The sequence below is a fragment of the Meleagris gallopavo genome, chromosome 1 (assembly GCF_905368555.1).
Source record: "Meleagris gallopavo chromosome 1, MGAL_WU_HG_1.1, whole genome shotgun sequence".
NCBI lineage: Eukaryota > Metazoa > Chordata > Aves > Galliformes > Phasianidae > Meleagris > Meleagris gallopavo.
The window spans coordinates 107624510-107639288 of record NC_139404.1 but is presented as its reverse complement, the minus strand read 5'-3'; the positions used below and the strand labels follow the sequence as shown (position 1 = coordinate 107639288).

The following is a 14779-nucleotide window of genomic DNA, read 5'->3' as shown; positions in this document are numbered from 1 at the left end:
CCACTACACAGTTTTTGATAAAAGATGAGCAAGCACGAGCCTGCATGGTTTAACTTCAGTGGTATTTCTTCTCCTGGAAGGTTACAGAAAGGTTTGCAAATACTGCAATATTACTTTACGCTCTTAGGATGATTAAAACGTGTGCTGAATTTTTATCTCCCCCTTTCCGTAGCCATGCCATCCGAAGCTACATGATATCCATCCCCAGGTTGGATTTCACAGCTGTCTCCACAAGACTGCCTGTGACCAGCGGCTGAACGAGCGGCCCGGCGTGGCTCGGGAAACCTCTCAGAGTGGGCTGGCTTAGCAACCTCAGGACTTCCTTTTGGCTTCTTTTGATGATGAAGAGAGAAAACAGTTTTGCTTTTAACTATGACTTCTCAGGAAGAGGTGAGTGAAGCTTTGGGAGGGCGTGATGTCCTCTAAAGAAGTGATGTGTCTGTGCTTCTCTCTCATGTGGTTGATACTTCTCAATGCTCAACTTATGCACCGGTTAGGAGGTTTTTAAGCGTAGAAGAGTATTAAAAATATTTAAAAATTATGTACAGCACACCGTCCTTTAATCTGCCTTAAAATTAGTGGGCTACATATGAAATTTAATTTATGGTCATTGAAATGAAAATCGAACTTTATCAAAAGAAAGAGTACAAACCTCATTGCAACTCTTTGCTGAAAGGTGAAGAGATATTCCAGGTGATTAGAGATTAGTGCCACCAACAAAACACATATACTTTGCCTAAAATGTGTCACTATAAATATCTTCTGGGACTGATTTGACAAGCACTTGTGCTGCTTTTACACCTTACCAACTCCACTCTCTTTAGCAATCCTGGACCTATTTCACACCATCATGAGGTCAAAAACCTGATACCTTTTGTCACTGATAGTGCTTGGAACTGAAGCTAGAAATCAGAATTTTGAAGCTGCTTACCTTGAGTTCTGGTGTGGCCCGTTTTAATAATTCTCCACTGTATGGAAAGAGATTAAGGGTTTTCTGGGCTAAAATTCATTCTGCCCAAGCATGAGGTTGCTGCCAGGTACTGTACAGGTGTGATGTGCTTTTCTGTCTCTCTTGTTTCTGATTGCAATTAAAGAGAGCACCTTACAAGGGTCAGGTTGAAATTTAAGGGAAAAAAAAGAAGTCAAGAGTTATTGAAAGTGCTTAGACAAACTTGAAAATAATTTAACTTCTGTAGTTGCTGGTTAATTAGTTGCAAGAGCTTCTCTCATGAAGTATGGTTTCTTTTCTCATGAAGAAATGGCTTATTTTGGGCAAACACAGCATTCTTGCAGGTGTCTCTGCGGATTCATTTTTTATCTGCATTGCATAGAAAAAGAATTATCAATGGGAGTAGGAAGAAAATATCCTTTCATATCAGAAGAAGAGTGTCAGATTTTTTGAGGTAATAGAAGTAATTTGCTTAAATATTTCTCTTTATTTCTTCTGTTGAGCTAGGCTCAAGGGGGAAATCCCACTACTGGAAGTCTTGAAATCATCTCTATTACAGAAGATGGACCACCAGTACCAGAAATTCAGTTCTCCTTCAAAAGATTTTTCAGCATACAAGTGAGAGTTGATCCCAGTGCAGATGGATCTGGTAGGGATGCTACATAGTGTTTTGACCTTTGTAATCTGAACAGCTAATTAGCTTGCCCACACATTCAGAGAAAGCAATTACTCGGAGGAACAAGAAACACAACCTCACTCCCCCAGCCGTGAGATTTGCCACCATATCAGCAGGTGATGACATCTTCTGTCTTGTGCTTGCACGCACAAGCATTTTTTATAGACAAATTATCCACACACTTCTGCCACATAGCGGATATTTCCCCACGCTTTTCTGACAGTTTTCATTGGCTTATTTGAAATTTTCCCAAGTTGGAAATTCAGCCCATTAAAAAAAACCTGAATGCACAATATAACAGTCTGTAGGAGGAATAGCAAACATGTTAGTTACTTCCCATGGGTTTCATGGCAAATATACTAACTGTGGCTGTGTAAAATTTTGGATATCAGACACCAACTCCATTGTCAAAATCAGTTGCTCAGTTGCTTTAGGGAGAGCTTGGGAAGTTTGGGATTTACCTGTGATTCTATGAGCACTGGGAGACACTCAGCATCCTTGACTGGTTCTAAGTTCCTGTTAATCTTAGATTCAAAGCTTGAAGAAGGGGGTTAAGAGCTGCACGAATTAAAATTGACAACAAGGTTCTACCAGCTCTTGTGTATATACACGCGAGAGCTGTGTAGGCTATTTTCCCATACTTTGCACTTTGTATGTCAGAATATGTTTATCACAAGTGAACCAGTCATTATTTTCAGTGGAATCCATTGTTTTTGTACTGAATCACAATGCTACCAAGTTGAGGTCAGCTACAAAGGTGAATGGAATCATTCCTGCTCATGAAATGCATTCAGCAGTTCCTGCTGGTGTCTATTTTAACTTCAGATGAGTCTTTTTCCTTGAAAACTGAATCTCAGCATAAAGCTATTACTTGATTCTTTCCTTGCCTTTATAGTAAAATTTCATCCAGATCACCTTTTTTGACACTTTTTCCAGCTATCTTCTAATTTGGAGGTCCCATGTTTTTTTTTTGCTTTCTACTGTTTTCAATTAACTTTGCTTCAAAGTCCAAAACTTTCTTCCTTCTTGCCTTGAAAGCTATTTATTAACAGGTCCTGTCTTTCCAATATTCTTGCTCACGTTCAAAGCTTTAGCTCTTCCTCCCTTACAGGAGTGTTACCTCAGCACTGGAGCTGGTGCATGGGGCTGTACACTGTGCTCAGAGCACTATGCAGCTGGGGTTGCTGCTGGAGGGAGCCCTGGGACCACAGATATGGTACAGGCAAGGGTCAGGAGATGTCATGGACAGGAATGATTGTGAATTGCATGCAGCAGTTGCTGCTTCATCTAGCTTAATGTTAGAGAAATCTTTTCATTGCAAACTCCAGCTGTTTTAACTTCATAGAAGCTGTTATCTCTGTTTGGTTTCTAGGGGATATTGAACCACCTTCGATGTGCCAAGTATTAACCTCCCCCAAATACCTTCCATATGTCTGTGCTTTATTCTTTGTAGTAATCCTAGCAGCTGCCACTGGCCTGGGTGGTGAGTACAATTAGTTATTCATTAAGTTATTCATTAGTTATTCATTCTCAATTAACCATTCTAATTCTTAATTTTTCATGAGCTTTTTACTTAGAATGGAATTAACCTGCTACTGCTACTTGCTAACTGAAGTATAAAGTCTTGCTGATATGGCTTTACATTTTATTTGCATGTACAAATAAAATAAATCTGGCACTCATGACAAGACTGATGTAATACTTAGGACACAAGTGAACTAAGAAAACTCTCCAGTCACATTTCAGTGATTCCTCTTGAGTCGTGCTCTAAGAATTGAGCCAAGGAGAGCTTAAGGTAACATGCATAGTTTTGTCTTGTAAATCAGTACTTTCAGTTTGGTTTCAGAAAACAAATGAACTTTCCACTATAACAAAGCTCTATGAAGGAAAAGAAATCATAGGATAAGTTCATTTGTGACTGGAAGATGTGCCCTACCCAGTGGTAGGCAACAAATATGTTGGGTAAAGTAGTTCACATCCACAACTGGAATGAGTAAGGATCTCCTTGCTTTGCTGGTAAGGGTTCACAGCAACTGGAAACTTATCCTGGTGTGGAACATGAACTGGGTTAAGGTAGTTGTGAAAGAGACAGCACAGGCAGCAAAGCTGTTTCATCCTACAATTCATTACTAATGGATGAGTTTAACAGCACCACGTAGCAACGTCTGGGTTGTATTTCAGAAGTTCCTAGAGTACAGAGTTGCCTTTGCCTCAGCAAGGTGGAAGTATGGCCAGATAATGAAAGCAAGAATGTGTATTTCATCACCTTGTTTTCTTCCATTCTTGCCAGTCCAATACAACTGCATTGGGAAGTTTCGCTGCCGATCATCCTTCAAGTGTATCCAGAAATCAGCCAGGTGCAATGGTGTCTTCAACTGTAAAGAAGGGGAAGATGAGTATGGATGTGGTAATTCAGATGTGATTATAAATCCCTGCTACCTCCTCCTGCAGTGTCTGGCATGCTGTTAAGAGAGATGTGTTGTAAAGAATTTCAGTGAGACAGAGGAATATAGAGACTGATCTCTGCTCTGTGTGACAGCGACAGGGCCCGAGGGAACGGCATGGAGCTGTGTCAGGGGAGGGGCAGCTGGGGGTCAGGGAAAGGGGCTGCACCACAGGGCGGTGGGCATGGAACGGGCTGCACAGGGCTGTGGGCACGGCCTCCAGTGCTGGAGTTCAAGGAGTGTCTGGACAGTGCTCTTAGACATACAGTCTGATTTTTGGGTGGTCCTATATGCAGTCTAGAGCTGGACTCAGTAATCCTTGTGAGTCCCTTCTAACATGGGGTATTTTATGATTCTGTGATTAGCACAGACTTTTTTGTCTTGACTGTGCTATCGTAAGTGTGCTTCAATACATTACAAAGAGGGACACTCGTAGGGAAAACCTCCTCTACTAATTCCCTCCTTAAAGTTAAGACACAAAAATGCACAGAAAAGTTCTGCCAAAGGATCCAAGTGATCAAAAAGACAAGTAGTAAAAACTTCAAGAGCCAGGAAATGTGGATGCCACAGTGGTGCATTACACAGCATGTTGTCCCAATGGTTCTTTGCATCTCACTCAGGCTTTTCTTCCTCTGAATCTCAAAGTCAGGCTGAGTGGCAAGAGAGCTGTGCTGCAGGTGTTCACCTCTGGATCTTGGCGAACAGTCTGTTCTGATGACTGGAAGGCAGAGTATGGAAATACTACCTGTAAACACCTGGGTTTCTCAAGGTATGAATGTAAAACAGAAGGAATTTATTTGACATTCTTAACTAATTCTGATATTTGCAATTTTCTTAATGAAACCCTGCATGAGGCCGTGCTTTAAAATAAAAAAGGACTTAATCCTTACTTGTGAATAATATAACTGAGGATAATGTGGGAAATTGTCATGAATATTTGCACACTAAAAATGCCAGCTATTGCTCCTGTAAATCCTGGATGATGGCTAACAGCAATGGTTTGGTTAAGTCTTCCCTATGGGTTGCAGGTATCTGAATCCTACCTGTCCCCTAGTAACTGCAACCTGTTTGAGAAGTACTGTGCAACATGTGAGCATTTTCCATTTATTTTCTTCATCAGCAGAAAAATTATATGTGAGGTCTGCTCAGAAAGTAATGCCTCTCCTATTTTATGATGTTGGCCCACAATATCAGAGACGGATGTTGGAGCTATGGCGGTAGAGGTTGAACCTTCCCACCAATATCCCATTACATGCTGTTGCCATGTGAGAGATGGCAGCAGAGGGGCAGTCTGACAAAATAGCGTCTGATATGGAAGTGTGTATGAAGCAAAGGTGTGTCACTGAATTCCTCCATGTAGAAAATGTGGCACCCACTGACATCCATTGATACTTGCTGAAGATACTTGCATCCAGTCACAATGAAGTTCTAGCACAACATTAGAATTAAAACTGACTTTCTCTGCCAGTTAAATACCCCTTGGTATGTGTGACTTCTGATATGGTACTGGAAGAAATATGCATGCATTATAAGAAGCACTTCTTGGAGGAAGTGAGATGAGTTCACCAAGTGCCATAATCTGATCATTGTGGCTGCTGCCCTGGCTTCCCACTAATAGAGGCACTAAATTATTCAGGCGTATTACTGGAAATCTGTCTGATGAAGCTGTGTTTATGCTTTATTTGCAGTTATGTGAGTTCAGGTTACCTGCCTGTGGCTGCTGTTGAAAAACAGTTTCAAAGACATTTTGTATCCCTCAGCCATTGGTTACCCATGGATCAAGTGACATCCCTGCACAATGCAACAAACTTGAGGTACGCCTTAACTTGTTGGTTGAATGACAGAAAACCAGGTTGTTCATATTGACAGAAAGAGAGAATTTAATGGGCTATTTGACAAAGTTGTCTGTCCCTTGATCCCTTTACAGAAAATGGATAGACACCAGGCACTTATCTTTCTCTAACATAGAGCAGTTCCGTTGAGTTTACAGATGCCTAGCTGTTTCCCAGTGGGAATATAACCCCTCATTATGTGTTTCTTTATCTTGACAACAGCTTGCTTTTCTTAGTTGCTTTGCACTGAGAAGCAAGCTATGGATCCAAGGAGACTACAGGTCATGTGCTAAAAGTAACCTCCCCTCACAGAAGAGTGAACCACTCTTCAGCAGGACAGCAAGTGGTCTGCAGATTCCTGATGGTGTCTAAGCTCCTACCTTACGTACTTCAGTTAAATGCCTTAAGTAGATTGGATGAGTGCTTGACTTCATGTCTCTCTTAATATATTAATTCTAGTAAACATACGTACTAGGGAAAAAAAATGATATTCCTAAATTGTATCTAATACTTTACTGTCTCTTCATCTTAGGGAAGAATGCAATTCTGGCAGTGTAATCGTCTTAAAGTGTTTGGGTAAGCATCAGCAAAAGTGAGAATAAGATGAAAACCTGTCCTTCTTCACCCACTTCAGAGCAAGAGTGGGGAGGAATTGGATACTCAGGGGAATACTGTCAGTTTTTCACACGCAATGAAAAATTGTACTTCTTATATAAAATTTCAGAGAACTTCAGGCATCCAGAGTGGACTTGGAGGGCAGATTTGGAGTATCACATAGCAAGAATGATTCAGTGAAAATCATAGTAGGAAATAGACATGTAAGGATTGTGCACTGGATCAATGATCTGATGCTACAATTCAAAGTCTTTGCCACCTTAGCATGGAAACGGAAATTCTGTCTTAATTCCTGAACTTTGATGCATACCTGTCTATGCCAGCTTGTTTTCCAGTTGGGATATGAAAAGTCATTGGGCGTTGGAAATGGGCCTGCAGATGGTCCTGCTGCAGAGACCACCTGGCCTTGGCAGGATTAGGAGTAGAATTTCTTAAGGTCACAGAAACTGTTCCCATGTTTCCCCCATGGACTGTAAACTTTGCTTTCTGACAGCATGCGGGATGCGAGCCAGCTACAGGCCGCGGATTGTGGGAGGCAATGCATCCTTGCCCCAGCAATGGCCTTGGCAGGTCAGCCTGCAGTTCCATGGGCACCACCTCTGTGGAGGGTCTGTCATCACCCCACGCTGGATCATCACAGCTGCACACTGTGTCTACGAGTAAGTCCCTAACTTGTCTTACTCAGGTGTCCCATTGACTCTACTTGCAGCACATCCTGGGAGACACTGCAGAAGAAGGCTCAAGCATTGTGCTTTGTCTTTGAAAAACCTGCAGAAAAGACTGCCTTATCCTGATTTCACAGACTTTATCTATAGCATTTAAACCGTCTCTCCTTCTTTCTGTACCGGTGCAAATCCTTATGGAAAAGGATTTTCCACAAAAGTGTTCAAATCACACTGCCCAATTTTCAGAAATACTGGAAACTCTCAGCTGCCTGGGAAATCAACTTAAATAACTGATAAATGTAAAATCATTTATTTAGAATTCAGATCACTGATTTCTCTACATTGCATGTGATTTAATGTCTCGGGAGGAATTTTTTACTTGGCTGCTGAGTACTAAAGTACTCAGAAGCTCCTAGGTAAATGACAAGACCCTTCTCAATTTAATAGGATCAATCAGTTTGTAAGCTTGGGAGTCAAATGACAACCTAAGAGTTTTCTTAAAGGTTTCTCACTTTCCCCTACCTCTTCATTTCAGCTTGTACTTACCAAGCTCCTGGAGTGTGCAAGTTGGCTTTGTGACTCAGCAAGATACCCAGGTTCACACATATTCAGTGGAAAAGATTATATACCATCGAAATTATAAACCCAAGACGATGGGAAATGATATAGCACTGATGAAACTGGCAGCACCACTTGCTTTCAATGGTAATTCATTGTGTGAGTTGTGTGAGCTGTCACTTGATTTTCTCACTTCACTAGCTAAGAGCACGGGCTGGGAAGTTCTTTTGATCTGACACAGGCCATCTGGGTGCATTCTCACTGCCTCTAAAAACAATGAGAGAAGAGCAGCATAAATGTAGTGAGCCTGCTGCTGTGATGGCAAGGGGTCCCTACCCAAATGACACTGGCTTATTCCCCTTGCTCACCAGCAGCCATAGCATGAGCCTTAGCTACTGTTCCAAGTACTGTCTCCACATGGCAGCAGAAAGCCTTACCAGCCCCAACACCAGAAACACTTGTATTCTGTATTCAGGTACAGAGGTACAATGCGATCACAGGCACTGCAGGTTTCCAATTCATTCTGATGTTGGCTTGCTGAAGGCATTTAATAATAGGCAAACATTGCCTTTATTCTTTCTAAATAATTTTTCCTTTCTAAAATATATATCCCACCTAATCTTTATTGGACATCACAGAGATTTTTACAATGTTCTTGCTGTCCTTATTTCTGTGAGTATAGGGACGTCCAGCAGTGTCCAAAGCTGAAAATCAGGTTTAAATTTCAAAGAGAAGCCAACATAATACAAACATAACAGTGCTTTTGAATTAAAACCAGTCTTATTTTCTTAGTATGATGCTGTCTACGGCTGACACTAATCAGTGAGTTGAAATAATGTGTAATAATACTGTATGAATATAAATCATCACCTACCAGTATTTCCTATTCATTGTGAGCTCTTTCAGCTAAGGTGGACTGGCTCCCCGGTGCATCTAGATTGTCCGTTCCTAAATCAATACTCTTGAAATTGCTCACAGCAGGAAGAGTGTAACTAGATGACCTTTAAGATCCCTTCCAACTCAAGCCATACAGTGATTCTATGATTCCATTCTATTAAATCTTTCCAACTTCCAGTTTAGATAAAAATTCAGCTTGAATTTGTTCTGTTTGAAATTTCTGCCACTGCTGTTTTCTTTTGCTCAGGATCAAGTTTGTGAGCCTGCCAAGAACAGGAAAAGCTCTGCATCTAAACTGGGGACAAGGGGCAGCCTGGGGAGCCTTGGAGGCTTGATGTTTTAGCTGGAATTGTTGCACAGTGGAGAAGGGTAGTGCTAGGAATTACCCATTATAACATCATATGTTCCTTCCCTTTGTGTAGTGCTAGGCCACCTCGATAGCTTGTAGTTCATCCCCATGAACATCAAACACTGACTGTATTGCACAGCATTCAGTACCCCAGAGCACAGAGGTACTCTAGGTCTATGAATACATAGATGGGAAGAAAAGAGTATCCCGGACAGACATCGTGCTACCCTTTCAGAAGGCTGCAGTAATGCATGCTTACAGCTCTTTTCACATGCCACTGCACAAAACATATCACAGGGTACTATATCAGTCATGTTACAGCTAACCATGGCCCTTCTTCTGGCAGAGCAGCATGCCATGGGGTCTCAATTGTACCCATCAGCTGAGTATGAGGTGTATTTCTTACTTACTCATTCTTCACTTTATTGACATTCCAACACCTCTTTTATTACTTCTTTCTTGATGAAAATTAAGCCCGCTGTAGGTATTTGGCCATAAGACAAAAGACTTATAGAAGGTAGGATATTAGGAAAAAATTATTCTCTGAAAGAGCGGTGAGGCAGTGGGCTGCCCAGGGAGATGACAGAGTCACTGTCCCTAGAAGTGCTCAAGAACCATGTGAATGTGGCACTGAGGGCCATGGTTAGTGGGCATGGTGGGGATGGGCTGGTGGTTGGACTAGGTGGTCTCAGAAGTCTTTTCCAACTTTAATGGTTCTAAGATTCTGTGATTCTACGATTCTATGAACTACTAAGTTTCTTTATGTGGTGAGTGGATAGTTTTCTTAGAAACTTCATCGCAAGACATATCCTGAAAGATTTACTCAAGCATACACTTTGTGTCAAATTTTGAAAATGATTCTCCCTTCTCTCTCTTGTTCTCTCTCTCTTTACTTATTTTTTTTTTTTTTTCTTTAACTAGGTCACATAGAGCCAATTTGTCTGCCTAATTTTGGTGAACAGTTCCCAGAAGGAAAAATGTGTTGGGTATCAGGATGGGGAGCAACTGTTGAAGGAGGTATTTTAAATGCCCACTGTCAGTTACAGTACATGAAAGTACCTCACACAGAGTATAGGATTTGGCTGGAGCAATTGCTCAACATTAAATTGTCTGGGATATCTAAGGGGAAGAAGATAACATATCCCTACATTTTATGGTCACCCTGGAAAGGGAATTCAGTCTTTTGCAAGAGGGAATATGAGACAAAAGTGCTGTACTAACTCTTAATATGAGGAATGAATGGGTACACTTTGTGAAAAGGATGAAAACCACATGTAGGTGCAGTACCATCTAGGCAGAGCACCATCCAACCTCTCGTGTTTTTTATAACTTCAAGCACACGAAGCAGAGAAGAAATGCAAGAATCAAGCATTCATTTTTTCAAGAGAGAGCATGTATATTTTCAGGCGAGTTGGATGATAAAGAAATTAGATTTGTGAATTATGTTACAAACAAAAGGGAACATTTTTTTTTAGCATGACTCGTGGTTTATATTAGTCAATAATATGTACTGACTCACTTTCACTTCAGAATGCTTGAATGTTCAGGTCATTGTTCTTTATTCATTCTTGATTTGTCTCATTTAAAATGTTCCCGTTGTTCAGAGAACAAAATAATAGATAATAGCAAAAGGTGGGAAAAAAGAAAAAGCAACAGTTACCACATAAAAATATGAGATCTAAATTGGAAGGATAATGTGCAAGTGCTCCTATTTGTGGATATGATTCACTGAGACTGATGAATACTTGTAAAATAAAACAGATGTTTGCAGGTGATTTGTTGATGAACAGAACAGGGACTAAATTCAAAACAAATCTGTACACTAGAATTAGAAGACAGTGTCCAAATAGCTTTTAAGTTCCCAATTGAAGTAGAAACATATAGCTCACCATTTTTTATTACACACTATGATAATGCCCAGCTCTATGCAGTCACTAGTTACTAGATTATGTACGTGATGAGACTTACATTACGTTGTCATTATAACTATATTTCTCTCACTCTTGCTTGCCAGTTCATATTGTAAAGCATCTATTTTTTAGTAGAGATTACTTTCAAGGGTAGAGATTACTTTCAAGATTTGTTAGTTTTTGGTTTTGTTCTGTTTTTGAACAGGTGATACATCCGAAACCATGAATTACGCAGGTGTTCCCTTGATTTCTAATAGAATTTGCAATCACAGGGATGTCTATGGTGGGATCATAACCTCTTCAATGCTTTGTGCCGGTTTCCTAAAGGGAGGGGTGGACACCTGCCAGGTATGGAAGTTTCCAAACTGCAAGTGTGCTCATTAACAGCAGCGATGGAAAAACATGAGTGATAAGCTATCAGAAGGCACTCCCAGGCTTTTCTTGGACAAATATTTGTTCTTGTACCATTTACTCTGTTCACCATGAATACAAGCCACTGAATGTGCACACATTCATGCACTACAATTCCCTCTTTACCTTTCTTCTGTGGGCCATATCTGCTACTTCTGAAGCCAAATTTACTTAGGTCATTTTTAAATTTCTTGTATGTGCTACAGTGTGGTACCATCCTTTCCTTGCCCTGACTATGGCCTCTGCACTGCACTGAATTGCACTGTGAGCAGCTCTGGAGACTGCAAGGTGCAGAAACCCCATAGTGAAAAGCAGCCAAAGCATACATGAGAAGATAAGAAGTGTGGAACTTTGGAAAATGTAGAGGTAGGGGGATGGAAAAAAGGATTTGAGTATCAGTGGATTGCCAGTAACTTAGCCCCACACACAGTAATGCAGGATCACCTAGCTAGTCATGAATGAGGGGCAAAGTTACCAGAGTTACCCAGATACAATCACACAAGGGACAAGATGAAACCAAGGCATGAAGGGCACAAGTTTTCATTTAAGTGTCTGAGGCACTGACATTTGTCTTAATTCTTTGTCCTCCAGGGAGACAGTGGGGGCCCTTTAGCATGTGAAGATATGAGTATCTGGAAGTTGGTGGGAACCACCAGCTTTGGAGTGGGCTGTGCAGAAGCGAACAAGCCTGGTGTCTACAGCCGAACTACCTCCTTCCTGGGCTGGATACACGAGCAGATGGAGGTGTGGTTTTGCCCTGTCTCCATCTCCAGATGTAGCTTTGCTTCACCTGTTCCACATAGGATTCATCCGTATTTGTCACAGCTGACTTTTGCTGTATGGCAATGTGTGACACAAGAGTGAGTTTGTCCTGTAGAAGCTGAGTGGGGAGAAATAAAATTGGGAGTGGGGAGAGAAGGTGTTGGCTGAAAGGGGAGGAAAGCAGAGGCAAAGAAGTGTGGGGATGCTGCAGCCACCTTCACTTACCTGGGTGAGTCACAGCTCACAGGTAAGCATCTATACACAGGCTCTTATGTGTCATTCTCCTACCAAGATAAAACACCCCAAGCACCAAAGCGGCACAGAGAGGACAGAGGCACCAGTGCTGCTATTCCAGCACCCAATTTGCTGAAATGAATGAATGAAAAAATGAATGAATGAATGAATGAATAACAGTGGTGGTGTGCCAGCAGCAGCAGCATGACTCCCTGACACCTGCCTGTACTGCCACAGTGCTATGTGATAGAATCACTCCTGCCTCATCTTGCTTGTGAAATAGGCTAGACTTGCTCCACAATCTGAAGTGCTAATGTCAAGAACTCTCAGATGAGGAAATTCCCAAAACAAGATTATGTGTGCAGTTTTAGATCAGCTCAGTCTGTATACTGCATGACACATGCTGTTTTCACAGTCTATATTACATGCAAAGGTTAACACTATCACACTGCCCATCTGCCACTCAACAAAGCTAGAGAAGACAACATAACGTGCCCAAAGTTTTTAGACCTCTGGTATTCTTCCCCTCCTTTCCCTTTAGTATCTTCGTCATTGTGTTTCCCCTACATCTAACCATAGGTTCCAGAAATGGCTGGCATTTTGCATATGCAAGATAAGTGAAGACATTTCAGATGAATGTCATATATGGTGAAGTAATCAAGAGGGAAAAAAGTACAGTTAAAAATTTGTTTGACTAGATGCTAACAAGTCATAATTTTTCACAGGGACATCCTTCAGATTAGACATTTATTCATCCTCGTCAAAAAGACTTTTAGTTGCAGCACAGAAACACTTTGTAATGCAATCTAAAGAAACCAAAAGAAAGAAAAGATAATGTACCTTTGAAAACAAGACCACAATTCTGATCTGTTCTTAGCTGCTACTGCTCACCATGGATTGGGGTTCATTTGGTATCTCCAGAAGTTCCTTTACTTTATTCACACTAACTTAACTATTGTAGTTAGGCTTACTAAAGAGGCTGGGAGAGGGATCCATTTTCATCTAAGAGATGTAAAATAGCAAGATAAAGAGCTTGGTCATCAGCTTGCCCTTTAAATGCTTTCTTTCTGGAAATTGACACTGTGACAATCCAACTCTCAGGACGGTTCATTTAATGCCAGGCATGATTAAAGAGAAGGCATTTGCATTTTCTGATCTTCTATTTCCTGGTCTAAACCCCGAGGTAAGCACTTCTGCCTCGCAGATTTTTGGGAGCATGCAAATATTTTGTTGATGACTCTCTCTTGTGAGGGCAATGGACAGTTTTCTATCGCTTTCCTCTAGGAGTGAAAGTTAGGTGATGTTGTTTATCAAAGTGTTCATCCAATACTGTGAGCATAGTTTCTCTTGCTTCCATTTTGAATCGCTAGGGGAGGAAGCAAAGTTTGTAGTGCAGAATGGGAGTACCATTGGCCTACATACATTACCATCTGAGATCTACTATGCTTCAGCTAGTGCATCTGAATAGGCATGAAAGATTCCCACCCCAGGAGAAAGAAAAATGAAAAAAAAAAAAAAAAAAAGAGAAAGAAAGCAGCAATGGAACAACTAAGAAGAAACAAAACAAACCCCTTCAAATCTTACTTAGCTCCTTGTATGCACTATCCCACGCACAGTGTCTGCCGCTGTTGCTAATATATTCCACCATCCCCCATAACCATAATTCTTTTTGAATCTTCTGTTCCTGTCTCAGCCTACGCAAAGTTAGCAATCAGTGAACTCAAGTGGTGAGAGAAGCTTACAGGTTCACAGTACGTGTGATGGGAGTTGCACCCCAACAGAGGAGACAGTGTGTTTTTGTGAAGAACAAGCACAACCATTCAGATGGCAGAATTGGCTCCAGCAGCCCTATGGTGCCATTGGTTCAAACGGAAGCAAGCAGAATACATACATAATTGGTTTTGCTTTCTAGAGAGAAGAGTTGCAGACCTGAAGGGCACATTGACTCGTTGGGCTTTTGGACATCCATGCCCCCCACAGAAGGACCAATCACACTCTTCTGGACACCTGCTCTGAGCTCTGTATCTTCATGGACTACTTTTAATCATTTGTTTTTGGTACTGGTAACTGTAGTTAAGGAAAACTGATGTGCATTTAGCCTCTTTTGGATGGATGAGGCAGTTTCGTTCTGGCTGATAGGCATGTGCGTTCACTGTCAGCTAGTAATTTCACACATCAAAAAAGTGCTAAAACTAATAATCCAGAAAGCTGCAATAGCATTTTGCAGGCACCATGTGTACAAGTCTACAGGAACTTCAGATCAGGTTACTTCCTACTATTTTGATACTTCTCTTCCAAGAATCAGGCTACAAAAATACTTTTTTTTTCCTGAAAATATCCACATGTAAGGCTCAAGCTGCTTTGCAGGTACCAGCAACTTTCATTATAGCCATAAAGCAAGTAGGAAGCAAGCAGCCAGCAGTTTTGGCATACATTTGGCAAGTATGTTCAACTCTTGTTAGAAAAAAAAATCACAG

General features: G+C 41.2%; 1 protein-coding gene across 1 annotated transcript; it reads left to right on the top strand.

The window, feature by feature from the left end:
- Positions 1–372: 372 nt before the first annotated feature.
- On the top strand, positions 373–14235 carry TMPRSS3 (transmembrane serine protease 3). Its single transcript, XM_085216853.1, has 13 exons — positions 373–390; positions 1457–1598; positions 2998–3108; positions 3916–4032; positions 4715–4838; positions 5758–5883; positions 6434–6477; positions 7010–7175; positions 7717–7886; positions 9907–10002; positions 11101–11243; positions 11898–12050; positions 14215–14235. Exons 1-13 carry the CDS (start codon positions 373–375, stop codon positions 14233–14235), a joined length of 1431 nt encoding a protein of 476 aa, XP_085072979.1.
- The last annotated feature ends 544 nt before the right edge of the window (positions 14236–14779 follow it).